This window comes from Frieseomelitta varia, unplaced genomic scaffold (assembly GCF_011392965.1).
Source record: "Frieseomelitta varia isolate USP_RPSP 00005682 unplaced genomic scaffold, Fvar_1.2 scaffold_255, whole genome shotgun sequence".
NCBI lineage: Eukaryota > Metazoa > Arthropoda > Insecta > Hymenoptera > Apidae > Frieseomelitta > Frieseomelitta varia.
In genome coordinates this window covers 507,380-527,864 of record NW_025109985.1, presented here as the reverse complement: position 1 = coordinate 527,864, position 20,485 = coordinate 507,380, and the positions used below count along the sequence as shown (strand labels likewise).

The 20,485-nt window shown below is 32.0% G+C and overlaps 2 protein-coding genes across 8 annotated transcripts; both read left to right on the top strand.

Moving 5' to 3' along the window:
- The first annotated feature begins 947 nt into the window (after positions 1 to 947).
- LOC122528662 (Krueppel homolog 1-like) lies at positions 948 to 6,077 on the top strand. Of its 3 annotated transcripts, none has more exons than XM_043654021.1 (3): positions 948 to 1,241; positions 3,631 to 4,405; positions 4,869 to 6,077. In XM_043654021.1, exons 2-3 carry the CDS (start codon positions 3,653 to 3,655, stop codon positions 5,619 to 5,621), a joined length of 1,506 nt encoding a protein of 501 aa, XP_043509956.1. In that variant the 5' UTR covers positions 948 to 1,241; positions 3,631 to 3,652; the 3' UTR covers positions 5,622 to 6,077. The 3 variants fall into 3 exon arrangements, with proteins under 3 accessions (XP_043509956.1, XP_043509958.1, XP_043509957.1); XM_043654023.1 differs by lacking the exon at positions 948 to 1,241 and adding an exon at positions 1,251 to 1,341; XM_043654022.1 differs by lacking the exon at positions 948 to 1,241 and adding an exon at positions 1,564 to 1,867.
- Positions 6,078 to 11,925: 5,848 nt separating this feature from the next.
- Positions 11,926 to 19,615, top strand: LOC122528728 (apoptotic chromatin condensation inducer in the nucleus). Of its 5 annotated transcripts, XM_043654149.1 has the most exons (10): positions 11,928 to 12,298; positions 13,420 to 14,743; positions 14,827 to 14,914; positions 15,092 to 15,208; positions 15,392 to 15,596; positions 16,130 to 16,338; positions 16,528 to 16,752; positions 17,318 to 17,578; positions 17,740 to 17,889; positions 18,401 to 19,615. In XM_043654149.1, exons 2-9 carry the CDS (start codon positions 13,422 to 13,424, stop codon positions 17,860 to 17,862), a joined length of 2,550 nt encoding a protein of 849 aa, XP_043510084.1. In that variant the 5' UTR covers positions 11,928 to 12,298; positions 13,420 to 13,421; the 3' UTR covers positions 17,863 to 17,889; positions 18,401 to 19,615. The 5 variants fall into 5 exon arrangements, with proteins under 5 accessions (XP_043510085.1, XP_043510083.1, XP_043510084.1 ...); XM_043654150.1 differs by having other exon boundaries at positions 11,926 to 12,298; positions 16,133 to 16,338; positions 17,740 to 19,615; XM_043654148.1 differs by having other exon boundaries at positions 11,927 to 12,302; positions 17,740 to 19,615.
- The last annotated feature ends 870 nt before the right edge of the window (positions 19,616 to 20,485 follow it).

Genomic DNA, 20,485 nt, shown 5'->3' with positions numbered 1-20,485 from the left:
AAATTAAAAATTTATCAATTATTCCTGCCCATACGTTTAAACTAAACTGGTGTTGATGTCTTGAATGCACAATAACATGTGGGTTTTCTTCATCCCAATTATGATTATTATGAAAATTGAATATACCATCCCTGGTAAAACTAGCTTCATCAGTGAAAAGTATGGTAGATACAAAACTCTTCACGTTCACACATTTGCAGGAACCAAGTACAAAAAACGAAAGATATCAAGTAAGTATTATTTGTAAACAGTGCGAATTCTTGCTTACGAACTATTGCGGAAAAAGAGGCCGGACAGAAAGTTTGCTCTGTTTGTAAAATTCATTATATCTCATAAACGAAGACAGATAGGATATATTTATATAACTTTTTTCCATTACTTTTTAGCCGTACAATCAGCTCCGGAAGTGGGTCCCACAAGTTACGAAACACCCTGTATATGAACTGATGAAATTAAGCTATTTAACAGTTATTTAAACTTTTCATTAAAATTTCTTTATATATTTAAGAATACATATGCACAGATAATAAAAATTGAAATACGATGCTGTATTTTAATATCGCAATTTATTTATCGATGAACCGAATTGAATTTGACGTATAAAGAAAGCAAAAACTGGAAGAAAATATATACTTTGATTATTCTAGTAGTAGTAACGAGTAATTAACAAAGCTTATTGTAATGCATTGGTGGTGTATTGAATGTATGAGTGTATTGAATGCGGACGCGTTAGACCGTCCCTATAGACCGAATATCTACATCCTTGTCCGTTGATAGTGTCTATCGTACTCGTACCGCGGGGTCGGTCGAAACCACGACGACTGCCTCCACGTGCTGCGAAAAGCACTTACTCGCCCTAAATTGTAGGTCGCCGCCGTCGTCGCAACGGTGGGGGCAACCAAAGTAGAGGGGCAGGGTCGAGCGAAGCACTTCGGTCATGATCGATGATTTCCGTCGCCGTTCGGTATGGCCAGGCGGTAAACATTACACAGTACGATTGGCCGTGTCCTGAGGGTCCTTTGGTTTCGTTTTCGAGTTTGAGTTTTTCGTTGGCATTCAGTTGGTGAGAAGTGACAAACGAACGCGATATGTATTAAAAAAAAAAATTAAAGAAAGAACTCGTAATTCGTGTTTCTGTTCTGATCTTCTGCGTTATTTTGTTCATTCGTTGTTCTCCAAAGGATAATGAGCTGGAACCTAGGATTCCTTGGCTGTGGAAGGGTTTAACGAGAACCTCACAGGTGGGAGATTTTAATGTTTCTGCATCATATATCATACGAGAAACGACAAATTTATGATAGAAATTTTTGGTGTTGTTGATTTTCAAAGACTCAAAAAATGGTAGCTAAACGTAGTTTGATTTTCCATTTCAATCAGTTGAATTAATTTCAGCATATACTGAAATTTTGAAAAAATTGACAAATCAGTGCCAATTTTTCAGAAAGTGAAATTAAATTCTCTAACCTATTTCGATTTTTTTTTTTTCAACAACAGATTAAAGTTTCGAAAATTTCTTGCAAAGTTAAATAGGTTTTTAAAATCTTAAAAAAAAAAAATAAAAAAATAAAAATTACAAAGAAAGAGGAAGAAAATGCGAGATATCGCTACACTGAAATCGATAGTTTTCTCCTTGGCCGCGAACTTCGGTCGCGCTACTAGCGTCATTTCTCGTGATCAGTCGCACTTTCCGTATCTTGAAAGTATCGGAAAATTGTGAGAAAAGGGACAAGAGACTCAGTTAGTGGGAGAAGGGATGTCTATGTGAAAAAAGAAAGAGAATTCGCGATAGATTTGCTTAGGAAAGACGATGCGTGACTACAGTCCATGATGTAACTCAACGTCCTTACTACGCGCCGAGTTGCACGAGGTCGGTGATCGCTATAAAAAAATGCGACGGGTACACGTGGAGGCAGCGGTAGGCGGTTTCTACCGCGACACAGCGCGGTATTGCACCACCGCCGACCGCGATGACTGCCTCACTGAGAGCCGCGCGTGCAGGTTTAACCCAGCCTTAACCTATTCTGAACCGACAATCTCACACGTATGAACGTGCGAACAATGTTGAATTATTTTGATAATAAATTTTATATTAAATTAGAGATTTAGATTTCAAGAAAGATATTTCGAGTATAAACTATTACATTTATAATTAATATGCATTAAGACCAAATTTTCGATGGCATTGATTGAAAAAGTCTTCTTAGGATCTTAGGATTTTAATTCAGATGGAATTATTATTGTAATCGAAGAATGCTTAATTAACAAGTAAATAAATTTTTTATTCTAAAAAGGACAGCAAATATCGATGTAGATAGTCTAATTTTATTAACGTAATATGTAAGAGTTTAAACGGTAGCTATAATTTTTTTTTTTTTTTTAGCTATTACACATAATTTAGATAATAATTCTGTATTGACCCATAACTATAAAAACCGTAACTACAGAAAGATCAAAAGTTAATTTCATAAGTTATTTATTAGTACAAAATCATAGGTACAGAATCCTTCGTGTTTTTTTTTTTTTTTTTTAAATATGTAAGATGCTCTTTACATCGAAACAACGTATTTTCAAAAATTAATTACATAAACGTATATTAAATAAATTGGTAGAAAAGGATCTTCCGTAGATGATTAAATTATCATATCAGTCCTTTTTATTGTTTTTTCCAAGCAGAAAGAAATGAAAAAAAAAAGCAAACGAGTTCGTCATAGGCCCGGTAAAACCCAGGGACGGGCCGAAGTTGTAAAATGCGTATACTTACGTACGTATATACGTATGTACGTATGTGATGGGTGCGCGTGCGTGCATACAAGGGGCGTTGCACGATATGTGGGCGGTTTTTTTTTTTTTTTTTTTTGGATTTGAAAAGGGGCGATTGGTGGGGAGTAAAGCCGTGTTACCCTAATGTTTCGGAGCAGCGCGTTTCAAATCAGAGCATTTACACACTTGCACGCAGTTGTGTTCACACGTAGAGGACGACGTCCCTACTATTTTCTTCCTATTTATCTCATGTCGATTTACCTCACAAAATCAGTCGTCTAAAAATAAATGTTTTATTATTGTTGTTGTCCTGCAGATTGATCGATTTGATGATACATATATTTCATTTTATTTTCCTTTTAAATAGATTTGATGATTATAATTAATTCAAATATATTTTTGTATTATAAAAGTTATTTATGTTATGTTATATTATTTATGTTAATCAATCAATTGAATTTTATTTTAACTTGTTCGAAGCTTTTTAATGTATTTTTTATACAGGACCGACTTTTAATCGTCTTTATTTTACAATTCGCAAAGAATATATGTACCGTGAAATATTACCTTCAAACATTAATTTTGGAACGTTACTTTTAAAGTGACATCTTCGCAATTTCATCGTCTTAATTCTAAACTCATCGAAATACGAAAAGTAAAATGAATATTTACAAAAATTCACCAGGACTGTATTAATTTATTTGTCATAAATCTACGATAACATTTTTAATAAACTTCATTTATTGATTAGCAAACGTTATATCCTAATTTTAAGACAGTTTCTCAAAATTGTAAACTATTCGTAGCGGTCTCAAATTCTCTGGTAAATTTGATCGTTTCAAAAAACTCTAATGATCATTTCTTCTTTAGATTAATACGTCTGCGGCGGAGAATGGTGGGTTACCATCAAATAAAGCAGATGACAAATTTGAGTACGATGTCAGCGAGTAACCAGGAGGTATCAACCATGGAGCCACTAAATCCGGTAAAAAGTCTCGTATGCAGTCCGGATTTGAGCGTATTCACACCGGCATGCAGTAGCGAGACTCTATCGGCAAACGTCGAGGAAAAGACGTATCAGTGCTTGCTGTGTCAGAAAGTTTTTGATCAGAAGAGCTTGTATCAGACTCATTTGCGTTCGCACGGTAAAGAAGGCGAAGATCCTTACCGATGCAATATTTGCGGGAAAACTTTTGCGGTACCTGCGCGACTGACTAGACATTATCGTACGCACACGGGTGAAAAACCATATCAGTGCGAATATTGTAGTAAATCGTTTTCTGTAAAAGAGAATTTAAGTGTACATCGTCGTATACATACGAAAGAACGGCCTTACAAGTGTGACGTGTGCGAACGTGCATTCGAACATAGTGGGAAGCTGCATCGGCATATGCGAATACACACCGGAGAACGGCCGCACAAGTGTACAGTCTGCTCGAAAACGTTCATCCAAAGTGGACAGTTGGTAATACATATGCGCACACATACTGGGGAAAAACCGTATGTTTGCAAGGCCTGCGGCAAGGGATTCACTTGTTCCAAGCAACTGAAGGTGCATACGCGTACGCATACCGGGGAAAAACCTTATACTTGCGACATCTGCGGCAAATCTTTCGGTTACAATCATGTTCTCAAATTGCATCAGGTTCGTTTATTTTCTTTAAAGTTTCCTCAAAATATATTATGCCTATTAAATAAAATTTTGCATACATAATGGTTTTATAATTTATTTATTTATTATTCATGTTATATTATGTTTAGCGCTTTAATTCAATTGTTTAATTTATAATATAATTAATAATTTATATGAAATAATGCACTTTTTATATATAAAGCAAATTTAGTTTAATATACATTCAATATACAAATATAAACTGTTTATAAATTATAAAGCTATATAAATTATATGTATATAAAAAAATATCTTAGTAAATTCTTATAATATTAAATATAAGCGTCTGAACGCAAGTCTAAAACGCATTAATTCAATTTTAGTTCGTATCGGTACTGTGTGTTATAAAATATAAATTATGTTTCCTAACTTTTCAATTGTATTGCTTCATTATGAAGTTATAAACTCACACAATAAATCACGATAAATGTTCCAGGTTGCCCACTATGGTGAAAAAGTTTACAAGTGTACATTATGTCACGAGACATTTGGTTCAAAAAAGACAATGGAGTTACATATTAAAACTCATTCAGACTCATCGGTCGCTGGCTCTCCTAGGGACTCACCAATTGAGCCAGAGATTGAGATCTCGCAGACAAACAGTGTAGGCACTGCCAGTGATAAGGAGAACCACAAGACTGAAGAACCAAGTGACGATGCTGCTATTTACGACGACACTCCGCGAGATTTTCCTTACTACATGTATTCCAGAGAGCAGTATTCGCAACCACTCTTGATGCCTAGTGAAGACAAAGCTTTTCAAACAACATCCGCAATTTCTATTGAACAGCCTCATTTGTTTCGGTATCCTGAAGTTTCTTCAACGTATACTGACTTTGGAATTCAAACTAATGAGTTTGTCAGTGACTGTTCGTCCCTTCTCAATTTACCAGGAAATGATGCCCGTAGAAGAGTGGAGGCTGCGCTAGAAGCAGTCGAAGAAGAAAGACAGAGGGAATATGGAATCAGGATTGAAAGAGAACCGATTCTAACTCCTCCAAGTAGTAATCCTGTAAGTCCTGTACCTTCACCAGATCCTCTTGATTTGGCAATTCCAGTACGAGAAACGTTAATCCTTCCTCCAAGAAAACGGTGTAAAATGATCTTGGAATCGATGGAAAGTGAGAGAAATGGCCTCATTGCCTCTCAAAGACAGAACACTGTTATTCAGTTTGCAAAAGCATCATAGTGCAAATATTGTGGAAAAAGTTAACGATGAACCAGTGATAATTTCATAGACATAATCTGAATTTTGTGGGGAAATGTAAAGATAACAGGGATATTCTTTTGAATGGCTCGCGTCGCCGATCGAGATGAAATTTGAAGAATGTTGTGAGGAGCCATTCTGAGAGAATCCCAGATATGAAATTTCAACTTTGAGAATTTATCTACTCGGAAGATATGTTTAACAATTTTACGAAAGACAAAGATTTTTAAAATTGTAAGACCTAATCTATCTTCCGAACGACAAAAAATTTCCGAAAGTGAAATTTTGTATTTGGGATTCCTGTTACATCTGCGATCGGCAATGAGAACCATACGGAAGTCAGGATTAGATAGGTGTTCAGAGTAGCGATGGGCTGGAAAAATTCATATAACTAGTATTAAAAGTTACGAAAAGCATCAATTCCTGACCGGTTCAGACTAACTATCTTTGCTCCATCTTGATTTTTGGCAATGTAGTTGTGTACGACTCTAACCCCCTCGCGGGCGTTAAAGAAGGTCAATTCTCTTTGTGTCCTTTCCGATCACGTAATTGGAAAGGTAAGTCGTTTTCGGCTAAAATGTGCTACTGGCAAAGGTCATTTCCATAAAGTAATTCTCGCAATTGTTTCACGAGCCTAACGGTACTGCCCAGGGATGATGCGTCCCTCACGTTAAAACGTTTATACGTTTATTGGCCCTGGCAGTGGGACCAAGGCCAGAGGAACGTGTCCACTACAATAGAAATAATTTTAATACAGCTATGAATTATGTCGATACTGTTACGACAAATTCAAATATTTTTAGGATTTTTTAATCTTACATAGCATTCAATAAAGATAGACGTTTAAGGAGAAAATGAAAATTGAACGCCCATCGCCAGCTGATTAAAAAATGAATGCTACAAGAATGACAGAATTGTTACCATGGAATTTCACTGCGATGTTATACGATCTGAATTAATTTTGTTTCTACACTGAACAGTTTCTGAATATTTTAGTGTTTCCTTCAAATATTCAAATATTTCTAAGAATGATGTATAACAAATAAGAAATCGATAGGAATAACTATAATTAATAGAATTGTATTTAATTTTTGTGAATAACGAAAAACATTTACTTAATTATAAAACAGACAATAACTTATATTTTGAACTGTGAAAGTTTGAAGGGAATCGAAAATAATCATGCTGCAAGCCTTAAATGAACCAATAGAACAACGTCCAATAATTTTACTATTTGACAAGATAATTCTGAAAGCTTTTTGCAGTTTAATAAGAGTATGATAGAGTGGCCTCGTTAATTCGCAAATTCGACTGGTTTCGAGAACTATTTATATGTGCCTCAGGGTAAACGTAATATGTAATATATTTAGAGTTCGCCAGCTGAACATCCATTACTTATATATTACTGCCAAAAAGTACAAAGAAGATGTTGGCTTGTTTCATTACAAGCTCGTTATTTGGAACATTTCTGTCGAATGTTGATCTAATGTTAAAAACGAATTAAGAAACACCAATTAAGAAATTAAGAAACTGCATAATTTTTAAAGTTAAACAATTTCATTTTATTTCTAAAAGCATTGTTAATTTTGCATTAGAAGAAAAACATGTTTATTCTACTTCCTTCAATATTCGTATACATACATATGGTAAGCACACATGTAGCTGGCGTACTCGATTTTTGGTATTTCACGTTATATGTATATTATAGATATGTGTGTGCGTGTGCGTATACATCATATATATATACATATATAATATGTGTAATTGAATTGTAACGAAATAACTAAAAAGTAATGAAGATCGAACAGGTCACTGTGGCACAACTAGCATCATCATTATAGAAGGCTTGGAACGATCATGATCGCGGGGATTTTTAAATTATACTTCTCTTTTAGAGAAAAGAGTACAAAAATAAATTAATGTGAAGGATATAAATAATACATTCATATTGATAAGCGATGATTTAAGATTTCGTTTTGGATTTAAAAAATTTGAAATGGACAACAATTCGATGCGTCAGTTATTTTCGAAGCCTACGCCATTGGTTTCTTCTCTCTCTCTCTCTCTCTCTCTCTCTCTCTCTCTCTCTCTCTCTCTTTCTCTCTCTCTCCTCTCTCAAGTAATTTATTCGTGTTTTCCTCGAAAGTTATATTAAAATGTTATATATATTTTACGTATTATAAGGTTTCCTATAACTGCATTATATATATATGTATATATCTATGCAGAGATTAAAGATTCTAATTTCTTGCCAAAACCAACAAGAGACTGAATCAGTCTAAAGAAAAATTTTCTTTTTTTACACGAACGTATTTCCAATATATGTATTAATATGATGCGATAAAGATGATGTTGAAGTATTTTATTGCTCAATTTTCGTCGTGATTGGACTCGTATTATTTGTTTAAACAAAATATTTATAATAAGCGATCTTTCATAATGGTTGCATTGAAAACAAATAGAAAATTGTACATCGAAGGCACTGTATAAGTTTAATTTTACTTTCATAAATGATTCCAGTTCTAAACAAAGATGGCGCTAGTTTACTGTCACTGTTAAATTAGCAACAATATTTAATTTTGTAACTTGTTATCTTTGACATCTTGCAATTTATCGTTTTTTTTTTTTCTTTTTTTTACGTTTCGGTAAATATGTAATTGTATAAAATATCTTTTTTTTTTTTTTTTTTTTATATGAAAGGTCTTGATAATAATTATCCGTTTCATTAAATTTTCAATATCCGCAAATATGATTGTAAAAACGGACTAATTTCAAGTACAAAAGCGTTGAATCAAATTCAAGATTCAACGATCTTACGAGAAAAAGGAATAAAAATGAATATTATATATGTATATTTAATTGTCAACGGGTAGCATCGACCAAAAAATTTGGTTTTGATGAAACCGATCTTACTGGAATTACAGTAAGTAATTACTGTGTTTCCGCTGTGAGAGTGGAGCTGATAGGAAAGAAAGTATCAAAAACTCACTGATAAGAACTCCATTATGCCATAGCATTGAAAGGAGCTATGCTCCTCACTGCCAGTACAATGCATACACGTGCAAATTTAATATTAAATGTTAAATTATACCATCACATTTTATATTTTGAAGCTATCTGTATTTACATTTGGCACGACTCCGGCACGGCGTTATAGATGGCGTTTTATAAACTGTGAAATAATTTAATGGAAGATTCCACAAAGTCAAATCGTTATCAAATAAATACTACAATTGTAATGATATAAAAAAGGCATTACGACATTAATGATAATATGAAATAAATTTAGCAGAAACATAAATTATATGTGAAAATTTCTGCATTTATCATCAAACTCACTGAGGCCATTTTTATTGCAGCTGAAATTTAAAAAAAAAAAGTGGTAATTTCTAAATATTAAATGTATTCTGCGTTCGAATCTACCATCTAATTATTGATCTGTAGTTTATAGAACAGCTTATGTGTACAGTGAACCATGTTTATATTAATATTAAGAAGTAATGTAATATTTATATGGGAGCTCATGTATATTATGCCTTTCCCTCTTTTTTGTTTACGAGAATAATTGACACGTGGCCTATTCCTATTTTTTAAGAGGCGTTCAAGCTTTTTGTTATGCGCGAGTTATGTTTTTATCTATTATGTAAATCACGCATAACACATGATATTTATGTGCAATCGTACATTTAAGTTCTTTGGGATACTTAGTGTCCTTTTGTTCGTTATTTTATTTACTCTCGGCAAAAATATTTTGAAGTATAGAAAATAGTCGCGCTTGTTATTATGAATTTTAATGATTGTTATTGTTATAGTTTTCGAAATTAGCTTAACATTAGAATTCATTTTTCTTTATGTTATCGACTATAGGCCACGTGAGAGTATGCGAATAAGAAAATGGATGCAAATTGTTAAGTATTAAGATATAATGATGAGAAATAGAATGAAATGCGTAGAGACAACTCTAGTGTAATATTACGATTATCTGTTATTGCTTATTATTTTTAAGATACATAATTACACATGCCAAATGGGATGTATTTTATCCCATTATTTCAAGCGTGTTGAACTGATTACACACGAAGGAGAAAAAAAAAACAAAACATTTTATGTTTGAATTGAATATTTCTTATGTTTGTATGAATAATTTCATAGTCAGAATTTTCGAGACAGAAGATATATTTATTTATTTAATATATATAGTTATATCTATACATTATTTATGTATGTATTTTTTTTTTTTTTTTCTGTCAAATGTCGAAACGAACCATCGTGTATTCATTGCATTAAAATATATTCTATCGTAAATGAATTGTCTCTGAAATTTTACATCTAATTTCAAATGACAAAACACGATTCTGTCTTGCGCATCTGGTTTCACGAATCTGTTCGTCAACATTTCATTTATTATGCATAAGGATATTTTATCTCGAGTCGAATTTAGCGCGTCAAACATTTATAAACTTCTCGTCGTATATATTTCGCAGACAATAAAGTACAAGTATATTAAACTTAAAATTATGCAGCTTTTAATGAGATATGAGTGGTGTCTTTGCCAATATACATGTGTAATTATCACGAATTAATAATTATCAATTAACGTAATTGATCTTATTTGCATTCCTAAGAGGTTTTTTCTCAAGGTGGTTTTAGTATCTCGATATCATACATATTCAATGAAAAGAAGAGAAAAATGCAGTTCCACTTGTACGTATATTTGTACGTTCACTTTCTTTCGTGCAACATTAAAAATTATAAAATAAACTAGCTAATCAATCTAGCGCGATCGACTGCCTGCCATTGATAAGTATATACAAAAATATATACTAACTAGTGCTAGATGCATGTATTTATGCAATTGCAGAATATGTACTTGAGGTCTCATTTTAATTGTTACATACGATTAATTATTTAATTTGAAAGAAAAAAGAACTAGCTTTCGAATAGAATTTTCTTCGTTTCGGGACACTGAAATATTCTGAAGAAATATTTATAATCGTTTCGTTTATGTAGAGTTTTACAAGACAAAAAACTTGCTATTCACGACACTACGAATTACTACGACAATTTTCGAGGAAATTAATTATATTATAATTATAAACAATAAATTATAATACGACAAATAATTTGAAAGACAAAGTTAAGTTGTACGGAAAAGTTAAATTGAGACACCTTGTAGAAATGTTTCAAAAATTTTACTGTGTATGTATTTAGGAAATTTATCGAAATAAGTATGTATTAAATATTGATACATCAAGTACATTGAGTTGCATAATTTTTTTATTGTACTCTTTTATATATGTATGCTTGTACAAGGCTGTTCACGAAGGCGTTCGAACGCTTGTAGAAATATGTCATGAATATATGTGTGTATATTCGTGTTAGATAAAATATTTTAAAATTTTATTCATGCAACTACTATATATCGAAACTGAATTACACTCAAGTTTGAAATTAATCTAAAAATATATATAGAAATCACGAAGTATTCGAGTGTACTATTTCGTAGTTCGTGCTATGTTAAAACAACAATATGTATTTGCAATTTCTATACGACACATTTTCGAATTGATTTCAAATTTTGTTAACCAATATAATCGTACGATTTCAAATTTTACCAATGTAATCGCAAGAATCTAGAGTGTTAATGAAATTTCAAAATGTTTTATAAAACACTTTTGTACACGTAAAAGTTCTCCTACCACACAACGATCGAATATTTTCGTAAATAAATTTTACAGATACTCGTCCTCTTTGAATACTTTTTAGTTTTTAATTTTCTTTTAAATGACTTCTCCGTGAGAATTATTAAAAAATATCATGTTAAATCAACGTAAAAGATAAAGCATTATTACTAATCAACAGTGAAATTATTTATTTAGTACTTATAAATTGGGTATTAAAGCATTGGGTATTATAAACATCTTGATATTGATGGTTTGCCCATTTTCATTATTGAATTACACAAATTGTTTTTGATCTATTCGTTGAAAGACTATTACAAACGGAGAAATGCGATAAACGTCGTACAACTAGTAAATACGTAATAAGATTCGAAAAAGTTTCGAGTAACGTAAGCAATTATTTAGTTACAATTGTAGTGATTACCATCACTGTACTGTACATAGTATTCTGAGCTGCTGAACGAGATGATGAGACGAGAAATTTTTTTACTTTCAAAAACAAAAAAGAAAAAGAAGAAAGGAAATAACACACTTTTCAAATAATCTGAACACGTATGTATGTAATTCACGCGAACTCGTTTATCAGTGCAACGCTAGGCAATTAAATAGATACGAAACTAAACACAAGTTTATTGCGCAGCGTTGCAGTGTATTAAAATCCCATTTTCACGTGACGTGAAACGATTGTCTGCACTGGAAAAAGCGGATTTACGAACGACAGTCTAGTCACTTACGTGGCGACGAAACTTTTAAACGTATAGGTGTATCGAGTGTGCTTATGTTCCGATCTCGTAGGTCTATCTGATACGATGTAAAACGTTCGTGTTCAATGGAGTACGGTGGTACGACCGATTGTTAGAAGCGTCATTGGAAACGTTGTTTCGATTGCAGCACGATATTTATATGTGTCAATAAAATTTCCAGAAAGCTATACATATTTAACAAACCTCTAGCCAGTGGACGAAACATATTTACCGAGTAAGTGATCCTCCTAAATTTTCAGATCGCGAAACACCCGCGCGTTTTTTGGGGTAACCACAAATTAGATTTGGATGCTTCTCCGATGATTTTCTGTAAATATCTTTCAAAAATAATTGTTCAAAGCAGTTCTTTTCGTTTGCGTAATGCACAGTGCTAGTGATCACTTATTGTGTACATTAGTTTCTCCTGACTGCATAGTTTTGAGTATTTGTCAATTATGTGCTTCCTATGGCATGTCCAAACATTAATGAAATGCTTTGAACAATCGTTAAGCTGCAAACATGATTTGCTACTATGCGATTGAATTACGTTGTTTCAACATCTCGCTATTTCAGATATTTTTAGATGTTTTTAGAGTTGCCTGTTTATAAACATTTATAATTTTGGTTAAGTTGGAGAGTAAGGAATTATGAAGTAAGGATAACACTGAATGTTATGATTTTTATTTTTTACAATCTGGGTAGGAATAGATTGTTATTTTATGTTTTGTTGTTTGAGATTTTCGTTATACTGTTTTTATTTACATAAATATAATATAATAATATCTCTATATTATATATACATATATTGGAATATATATATATATAATTATTAGATAAAGATATGCTTGAAAAGAAGATTAACAGTTGGTAGAACAAACATTGAATATTAATAGATATAATTAATTTTAACCTATTAATAAAATATAGAGATGTTAATTTGAAGCAAATATTTCCATTCAGTACATTGATGTACACGTACAATGTCAAAAGTATTAACATGTTAAACTATTTTAGAATCAACTTTGTAGAGTCAAAGTGTATCATGAATATAAAAAATTCGCTACATTTGATTATGTAATATTTTGTCACGTTAAAGTACACAAACGTAACATCGATATAAATGCTTGAAATGCTTCAACTTATTTTTAAGGTTGTAAATTAAGAAGTATATTATCATTGAAGCGTTATGCAAACATAAAACTTTAAGTAAATATTTAACAGACAAGTTTTGGAAAGTAATTTTTTATCGTTTAAGAGATATTTGTTTATAATATGTAAATTTATATTTCTACATTTAAATTTAACAACGTACACAGTGCTGAACTAGAGGTTCTGATATATCTATTTTACTTTTAGATATGAGACGCAAGAGCGAAAGAAACAAAGGAAAAGCAGCAAGTCCGGAGAAGGAGGTTGAACGAGTAACGCGAAAATCAACTCGAAGATGCGTAAAGCAAGTAACATCAACATCTCCGGAGCAAGAGAACGTTGAGGAAATACCAAAAAGTGTGAGCAATAAAGTCACGGAAAAAAAGTCAGCTCACGTTCAGAGAAGGGAAGTGGAACAACTGGAAGAACAAAACGAAAAGGTCTTATCTAGCGAAGCGGATGTTAAGACCAAGGTGCAAGAAGATGAAGAAGACAATAATACTGGATCAGTTTGGAAAGTGTCAAGAGCCGACGCGTCGCCTGGCGAGATACAGAAATTAAAATTATCTAGACAGCATAACATGTCGGAAAGATTATCTGATACTTCTTTAAATAGGAAAAAATCGAACAAGTGGCAGGAAAGTGGTGAGGGAGTTGCAGAGGAGGTTGACTCGGCAGACAAGCAACTGGTTTCTTGTACGAGAATACCCAGTAGCGCTGAACAGCCGAACGATCCCTCCTCTTCATACCCAGGTCAGGACTCCAATGAAGAGGTAAGTGATAGCAAGGAGATCCTGCCTGAAACCACTTCAGCCAACTTGTCTGACGATAAACCAAACATAGATCAGCAAGGTGAATCAAATGAGGCAAATTTCTCCAACGAAAACGCTGATAGTGAACCCATTAAGTCGAGTGATACAACCATGTTGGCTCCTAGTTCGAATGGTAATCGCTCGTCCGAGGAGACAAACCAAATTATACCAAAGGAAGAAAAATTCGTGGAAGACACTAACGAAAAGACAGTGGAAATATTCAATAAAGAAGTTAGTTCCGAGTGTGTTGAAAATACTCAGAAAGATTCGAGCAGCGAGGATGAAGACGAAAAGGGAAAAGCTCGTGAGCTAAATTCATCGTCTGAATCGAATGACGAGATTCACGCTAAGAGCAATAGAGCCAGTGGCAGGATACAAAGTGCCAGTCGCAGAAAACATCGAACGAAATATCGAGATTCATCTAACTCTGATACAGCAGATTCTGAGGATGAACCTTCTATTAAGAGAGAACTTGAAATTGATGTTTACATGCAAGAAGAGAAAGTAAATGTCGAGGATTCCCACAAACAGAAAGATCATTCTGAGTCACCGAAAGCAAGAAATAATTTTTTATTGAATAACATGGAAATGGATGTAGAACATTGCGAACCAAATAAACAAAAGTTAGATAGTCTAACTGATAAGTCGGAATATCCTGTAACGACAACGACTCAATTGGTGACTTACAAACCTGTAAAAGTAAATTTGAAAAGATCATTGTAAGCATAAATTAACTATTATTCGGAATTCGTGTAAGTAGCTTTATTGTAACTTTATTGTAACTCTGTAAATTTTGTTTCAGTTCCTCAAGAATATTAACAGAAAAGAATGATGTTAAAAAAGAAGATAATGATGCAAACGCAAACAATGAAACAGGTGCTCCAAACAAGGTTCGTTGTTATATTTTTTTTCTAACTAAATAAAATTGGCTATTTATCAAATAATTATAATTTAGCTCGATTATGTAAACAATAATTTATCAGGTTACTTATAATATTGTAAGATTATTAAATATCATATTTATATGCACGTACAATGTAAATTAATTTTAAAATTTTGTTTTACAGGAAAATCACGATAGCACCGAACAAGATTCAAAATGTGCTCCTAGAAAACGTCGATGGGGCACTGCATTGTCTACTGATACTGCACCTTCGTTTTCAATTTCTACGGATTCACTAAAAGTAATATTTTCCTTCTTAATGTTTAATATTTCGCAAACTTTCATGCACTTTTATCATTTTCGTGAAATTAAAAATATAATTGCATGCAAATGTATAAACATTTTTGTAATTTCATGTTACTATACCTACATTGGACTTGTGATTTTCTAAATTTTCTCAAATTTGCATATATACTTCTGATAGGCATTGGTGCCCGGAGCAAGGCCATTGTCGATAAACGAAGTTCGTCTTTCGAAAGACGACGATGAAGATAGAGATCGTTTTCGAGTTAGTGAAAAGTGGCACAATTCTACTGAAGGAGTAAATGATAATAAATCAGGTGATGAGAATATCATGCAAAAAAATGGTGCAACAAAGAAGGGAGACGCAAAAATAGATAATCACATAGGTATGTGAATACTTTTCTATTTTATGTGGGTTAATTTTTACAAATGTGATTATCATTCTGATTTATATTATAAACCATAAAAGTGGTTTAGTAAAACTGCATCAGTTGAACATGTAATATTTAAAATAGATATTCCAAGAAACATTTGGAACACAACTACAGATTCAGATTATTTGACAACTTTATTTATTAAATAATTGAATTTATTATTTATTTATTATTTATTAAATTTATTTATTAAATATAAAAATTTACTTCACATAGATATAGATATCTGTTTATTAAAATATTTCATTAGATTACAGTAATGAGATGGAAATTTATTTTTCTTAGAGACAAGTGTTCTGTAATAAAGAGTTATGTTTATTAAGGGTATGTTTGCAGATAGTATATTATAAGTTGAGTGTATACTGAACTATTTTGGAAATGGAATATCTTCTGCCCTTTTCCTCTGAAACAGAATATCACGAATATGAACGACGAATATGAAATATGTTTCATATATTTATATAAACTTTTCTTGTGGTTTGTAGCAGCAAGGCGTAAAATATCGATTGTTAAAGAAATGCCACATGTAAAATCTCCGAGTCCACCTGCTACAAAGCCCACAAATATCCTTTTGATTAAAAACTTGGTTCGTCCTTTTACTTTGAATCAAATTAAAGAACTTCTGTCGCGTACTGGCACAATCGTCGAAAATGGATTTTGGATGGATAGAATCAAGTCCAAATGTTTTGTAGAGGTATATTAAACTAATTTTCTATAAATAATAGTCGTAGTATAATTTTAAGCTGCGAAAAATTTAATACTAATAAATGTTAATTTGTATATTATTGTAATTAAACATTCTTCGCAATCTTTGTAAAATATTGGTAACCTTTAAATTTGTTAGATAGATAAAACGGTAATAGCATTAATTGAATTGTTTTAGTATGCCAATGAAGATCAAGCATTTGAAACGAGACAAGCTTTACATGGTATATCTTGGCCGATTTCAAACCCGAAAAGGCTTCACGTTGAATATGCAACCAAAGACGATATGGAATTGGCACGTGAATTGTCGAAAGACCAGTCCATTCCAAGAAAAACGGAACCTCTTATACCGTCTGATTCGTGGCAGCAGGATTGGAATCGCGAAGAGAGAACAAGTGCAAAGGTATATCAATTATATGTTTTACAATTCATATGCAAGTTTTAAGAAAAAGTATAAAAAACATTATAAAGTACGGATATTTATACAGTAAGAAAAAATATCTTTTCTGATAGCTCTCTATAAAAGATATAAGCAAATATTTTGAATTTAACAATAGGATCGTTTATCTGAATTTTATGCTGAAATGTCAATTTTAAAAATTCGTTAGGATTGTTAGATTAGTTGCTAAATCTGTAAAAATTTTTTGTCGTTAAATTCCATTCTCCTCGACACTTCTTTAAATAAAATTAAGAAGTAAATTATTTAATCTCCAATTGCTACAGTGAAATAGAAATACATATATTGGACGAAGTTCTGAGATATTTCAATGATTTAAGAGTACCAATTTATAATTGTAAAGCTTATAATTGTAAAGTACAATCTAATTGAGAATTCGCAAAACCATGTGCGATACGTTACTTTAGAGAAAAATTAAGACTCGTTACAATACGAATGGACAGATCAAATGGATTATCAAATAAAAGACTTTGGTAATGCAATAATTAAACAAGAGTTTTGGAAATGATAGGTAATGGTAGTTCGGGAATGGGATCTTGGTAAAGAAGATGGTCAACAGCATATAAAGGAAAAAGAACGTGAAAAGAAAGAGCATGATAAAAAAAGGCGGCAGAGGAGCCGGAGTCCAGCAGTGGAAGCACACCTTCCAGCTCCAGCTCGTAAATTTAAAAAAAAAGAGGATGAACCACCGCCAGCGAAGCTCTTAGATGATCTTTTTAGAAAGACAAAGGCAACACCATGCATATATTGGTTACCACTCACGAATGAACAGGTATATTACAGACAAAGTACAATCTAAATGAAATTATTATTTTCATTATCCGAATAATTGAATATTAAATTATATCATAACATGCAAAAATATACAAAGCGAAGAATTTGTCATAGTCTTTAAGGAGTAAATTTCTTCTATCTAGTACGTTTCAATTACAGATAGTCGTAAAAGAAGAAATGAGAAGGCAGCATATGGCAGAACACGCACGCAGACTAGAAGAAATGAGACGCGCTGAGAGAAATAACAGGGACGGTCGTCGTCGTCGTAGCCCGAGAAAATAGTTTTTTGATCGACCACTTTCGATAAACGTACTTTTCCCTCTCTGATGCAAAAATTTCATTTTTGATTAGATTACGTTTTTACAAATGATCATTTATGAATCACGGAAAGACGAATCTTTTCATTTTACATTGGAGACAGACTTGCCGAAAAAGCTCCTTCAATTTTGCTTTCTCAATTGTTTCGCGATTTGCTGTTTTATGATTAACGGTTTAACAATATAGTGTTAGAGTTTGCGTTTATTATTCTTCTACTCTTTTTTTTTTTTCTTTTTCTTTTTTTTTTTTTTTTTTTTTTTTTTTTTTTTTTTTTCTAATTTAGAAAACGCGAGAATTCTTGATTCTTTGCATTATTCCTCTTTTCTTATTCTGCCATCGATTTCGTATATTTTGTTTTTCTATTTAATTTCAGTTCATTTCGGTCGCCAATTTTTGACGCCAATTGGTCAGAAACTGTACAAATTTGTTGCATGATCAAGAAACGACCCGATCTCCGATCCATTCCCCCTGAAATTTCAGCATTAAACCATACTTCTTACAGGTCGACATTAACTATCCAACAGACCAGCGTAACTTCGTAGAACGAACAGTAGTGTTTGCATCTAGGAGTGATGCATCATCACGTTCTACGATACGTCGTAGTGCGATATCGCAAAACGTGCCCTGGGAATCGAAGAATAATCGAACGAAAAAACTATCTACGTAGGGGAAAAAATACTCGAGACGAATTTAGTATTCGTGATTATCGACAAACTTTATTTGTCTCCTTACGAGAAACTAAAAAAGAAAAAAAGAAAAAAGAAAGAAACGAAACTAAACCGGAATAAAAAGAAATTATAAGTTGGGATGAGTTGCTGAGAGAGTAACGACAAGAAGTAAAAAAGCTCACAATGAGAATGGTGGAAAGACTGTGTGGTTCGTTGACATAAAGTCATCCTAAAGCATCGATGGGAGTTTTCTCTCCTTGGAATTATCTGTTTTTTTTTTCCCTCTCTGTCGGTAGAATAGCCTGACTTCCTTGAATTTTGACATGTGCTACACACATACACACACATACACACAAGTGGTGGTAGTAAAATGTAAAGTTTTGGTGTTTCTCGTTTTCGCGCAATGAATTTGCACAGCCGGAAACACGTTTGTATATAAAGTATAATTCAATACGCCGTGATATGACATGTAAAATTATTAATAAATGTAAAACACTATAGGATATATACGAAAAGTATATCTGCCGCTTGCTTTGTACAATGTCATACCATATTTAAAAGATTTGTTAATCATCCTTGAAATAAGATCGAAAATTTACGAAGATGAAACGAAAGAAGGAAAATACATACATTTTAGAACGGAAAATGAATTTATTCGTTGAGTTTATTTCATTTTTCTGTCTAATTTAAACGAGAAATGTCGTCGAAAGGGAAATCGTTTCAACGAAAAAAGGAAAGAAAAAAAAGAACATACTGTGTGACAAAATATCTGAGGCATGGGCAACTAGGAAAATAACTGTTAACGTAAACTTATTCGATCTTTATTTATATTAACATCGTTAACGCTAAAGTTGTAATTGCTTCAATTTACAAAAGTCGTGAATTACAGAATATGTGCATGTCAGCTATTAATTAAAGTATTTCACAATCACAAATACTATGAATAGAAAGAATAAAAGAAAACTGAAAACTTCAAGTTCGGCATGTAACTTAACTACCAGTTTGTACAACACTATATATTTTTTCTGCAATTAAACTAATCTTAATGACTTTGCGTCCAGGTAATACTTCTCATCTATTTTTTTTAGAAAAGAACAGTAGTTGTATACAGTAATGTACTATACAACTATAATGTTCTTTGATATTTTTATTTTTTATTCTTTTTTAAGTTATTACCTTAAAAATATCAGGGGCCGAGACGATTATGAAAAATTAACATCATATTTGTTTTCTGATTATGATTTCAAATTCATTTCTAATCTCCTAAATCTTTTTATAAAACTGAAAATGACAAATTAATATTTATAATAGTTATTTATAACTTCGAGAATGTTTGTCAACGTAAATACTTTTTTTAAATCAGTTGAAAAAGCTAAAAAAAGTAAATTTTACATATATATTTTGGTTCTATTTCATACAATAATTGATTTATTTGAGTCGGAGCAAAATTATCATAAAAAGAACATGGTTTTTTGAAACTCTTTAAAAGAATAATTAATATAAAATCAATTAGAATCGATATTTCCATAAATTTGTTTTTTTATAACTTTTTTTTGAAATTACTACAAAAACCGGAATGCAGTACATAACAGGTTCTCAAGTCCTGAAAAGAATTCGGAAATTTCTTTTGGAGTTTATAAATAACATTTTGCTTAAAATTTCCATTTATATATATATATATATATATATATATATATATATATATATATATTGCAAAAGAAATTAGGTGACTATTACGCAATCATTTAAAAATTTGTAGTATATTCAACTTAAAACTATATGATACAAACCGCAAAGAACTTGGCCTTACAAACATGGTAAGAAATGTGTGTATACATTACAATCCAAATTTGTAATTCAGAAGATTTGAAAGATACGATTTGACGATTGCGAGACAAAAAAGTTCTCTTATTTACATT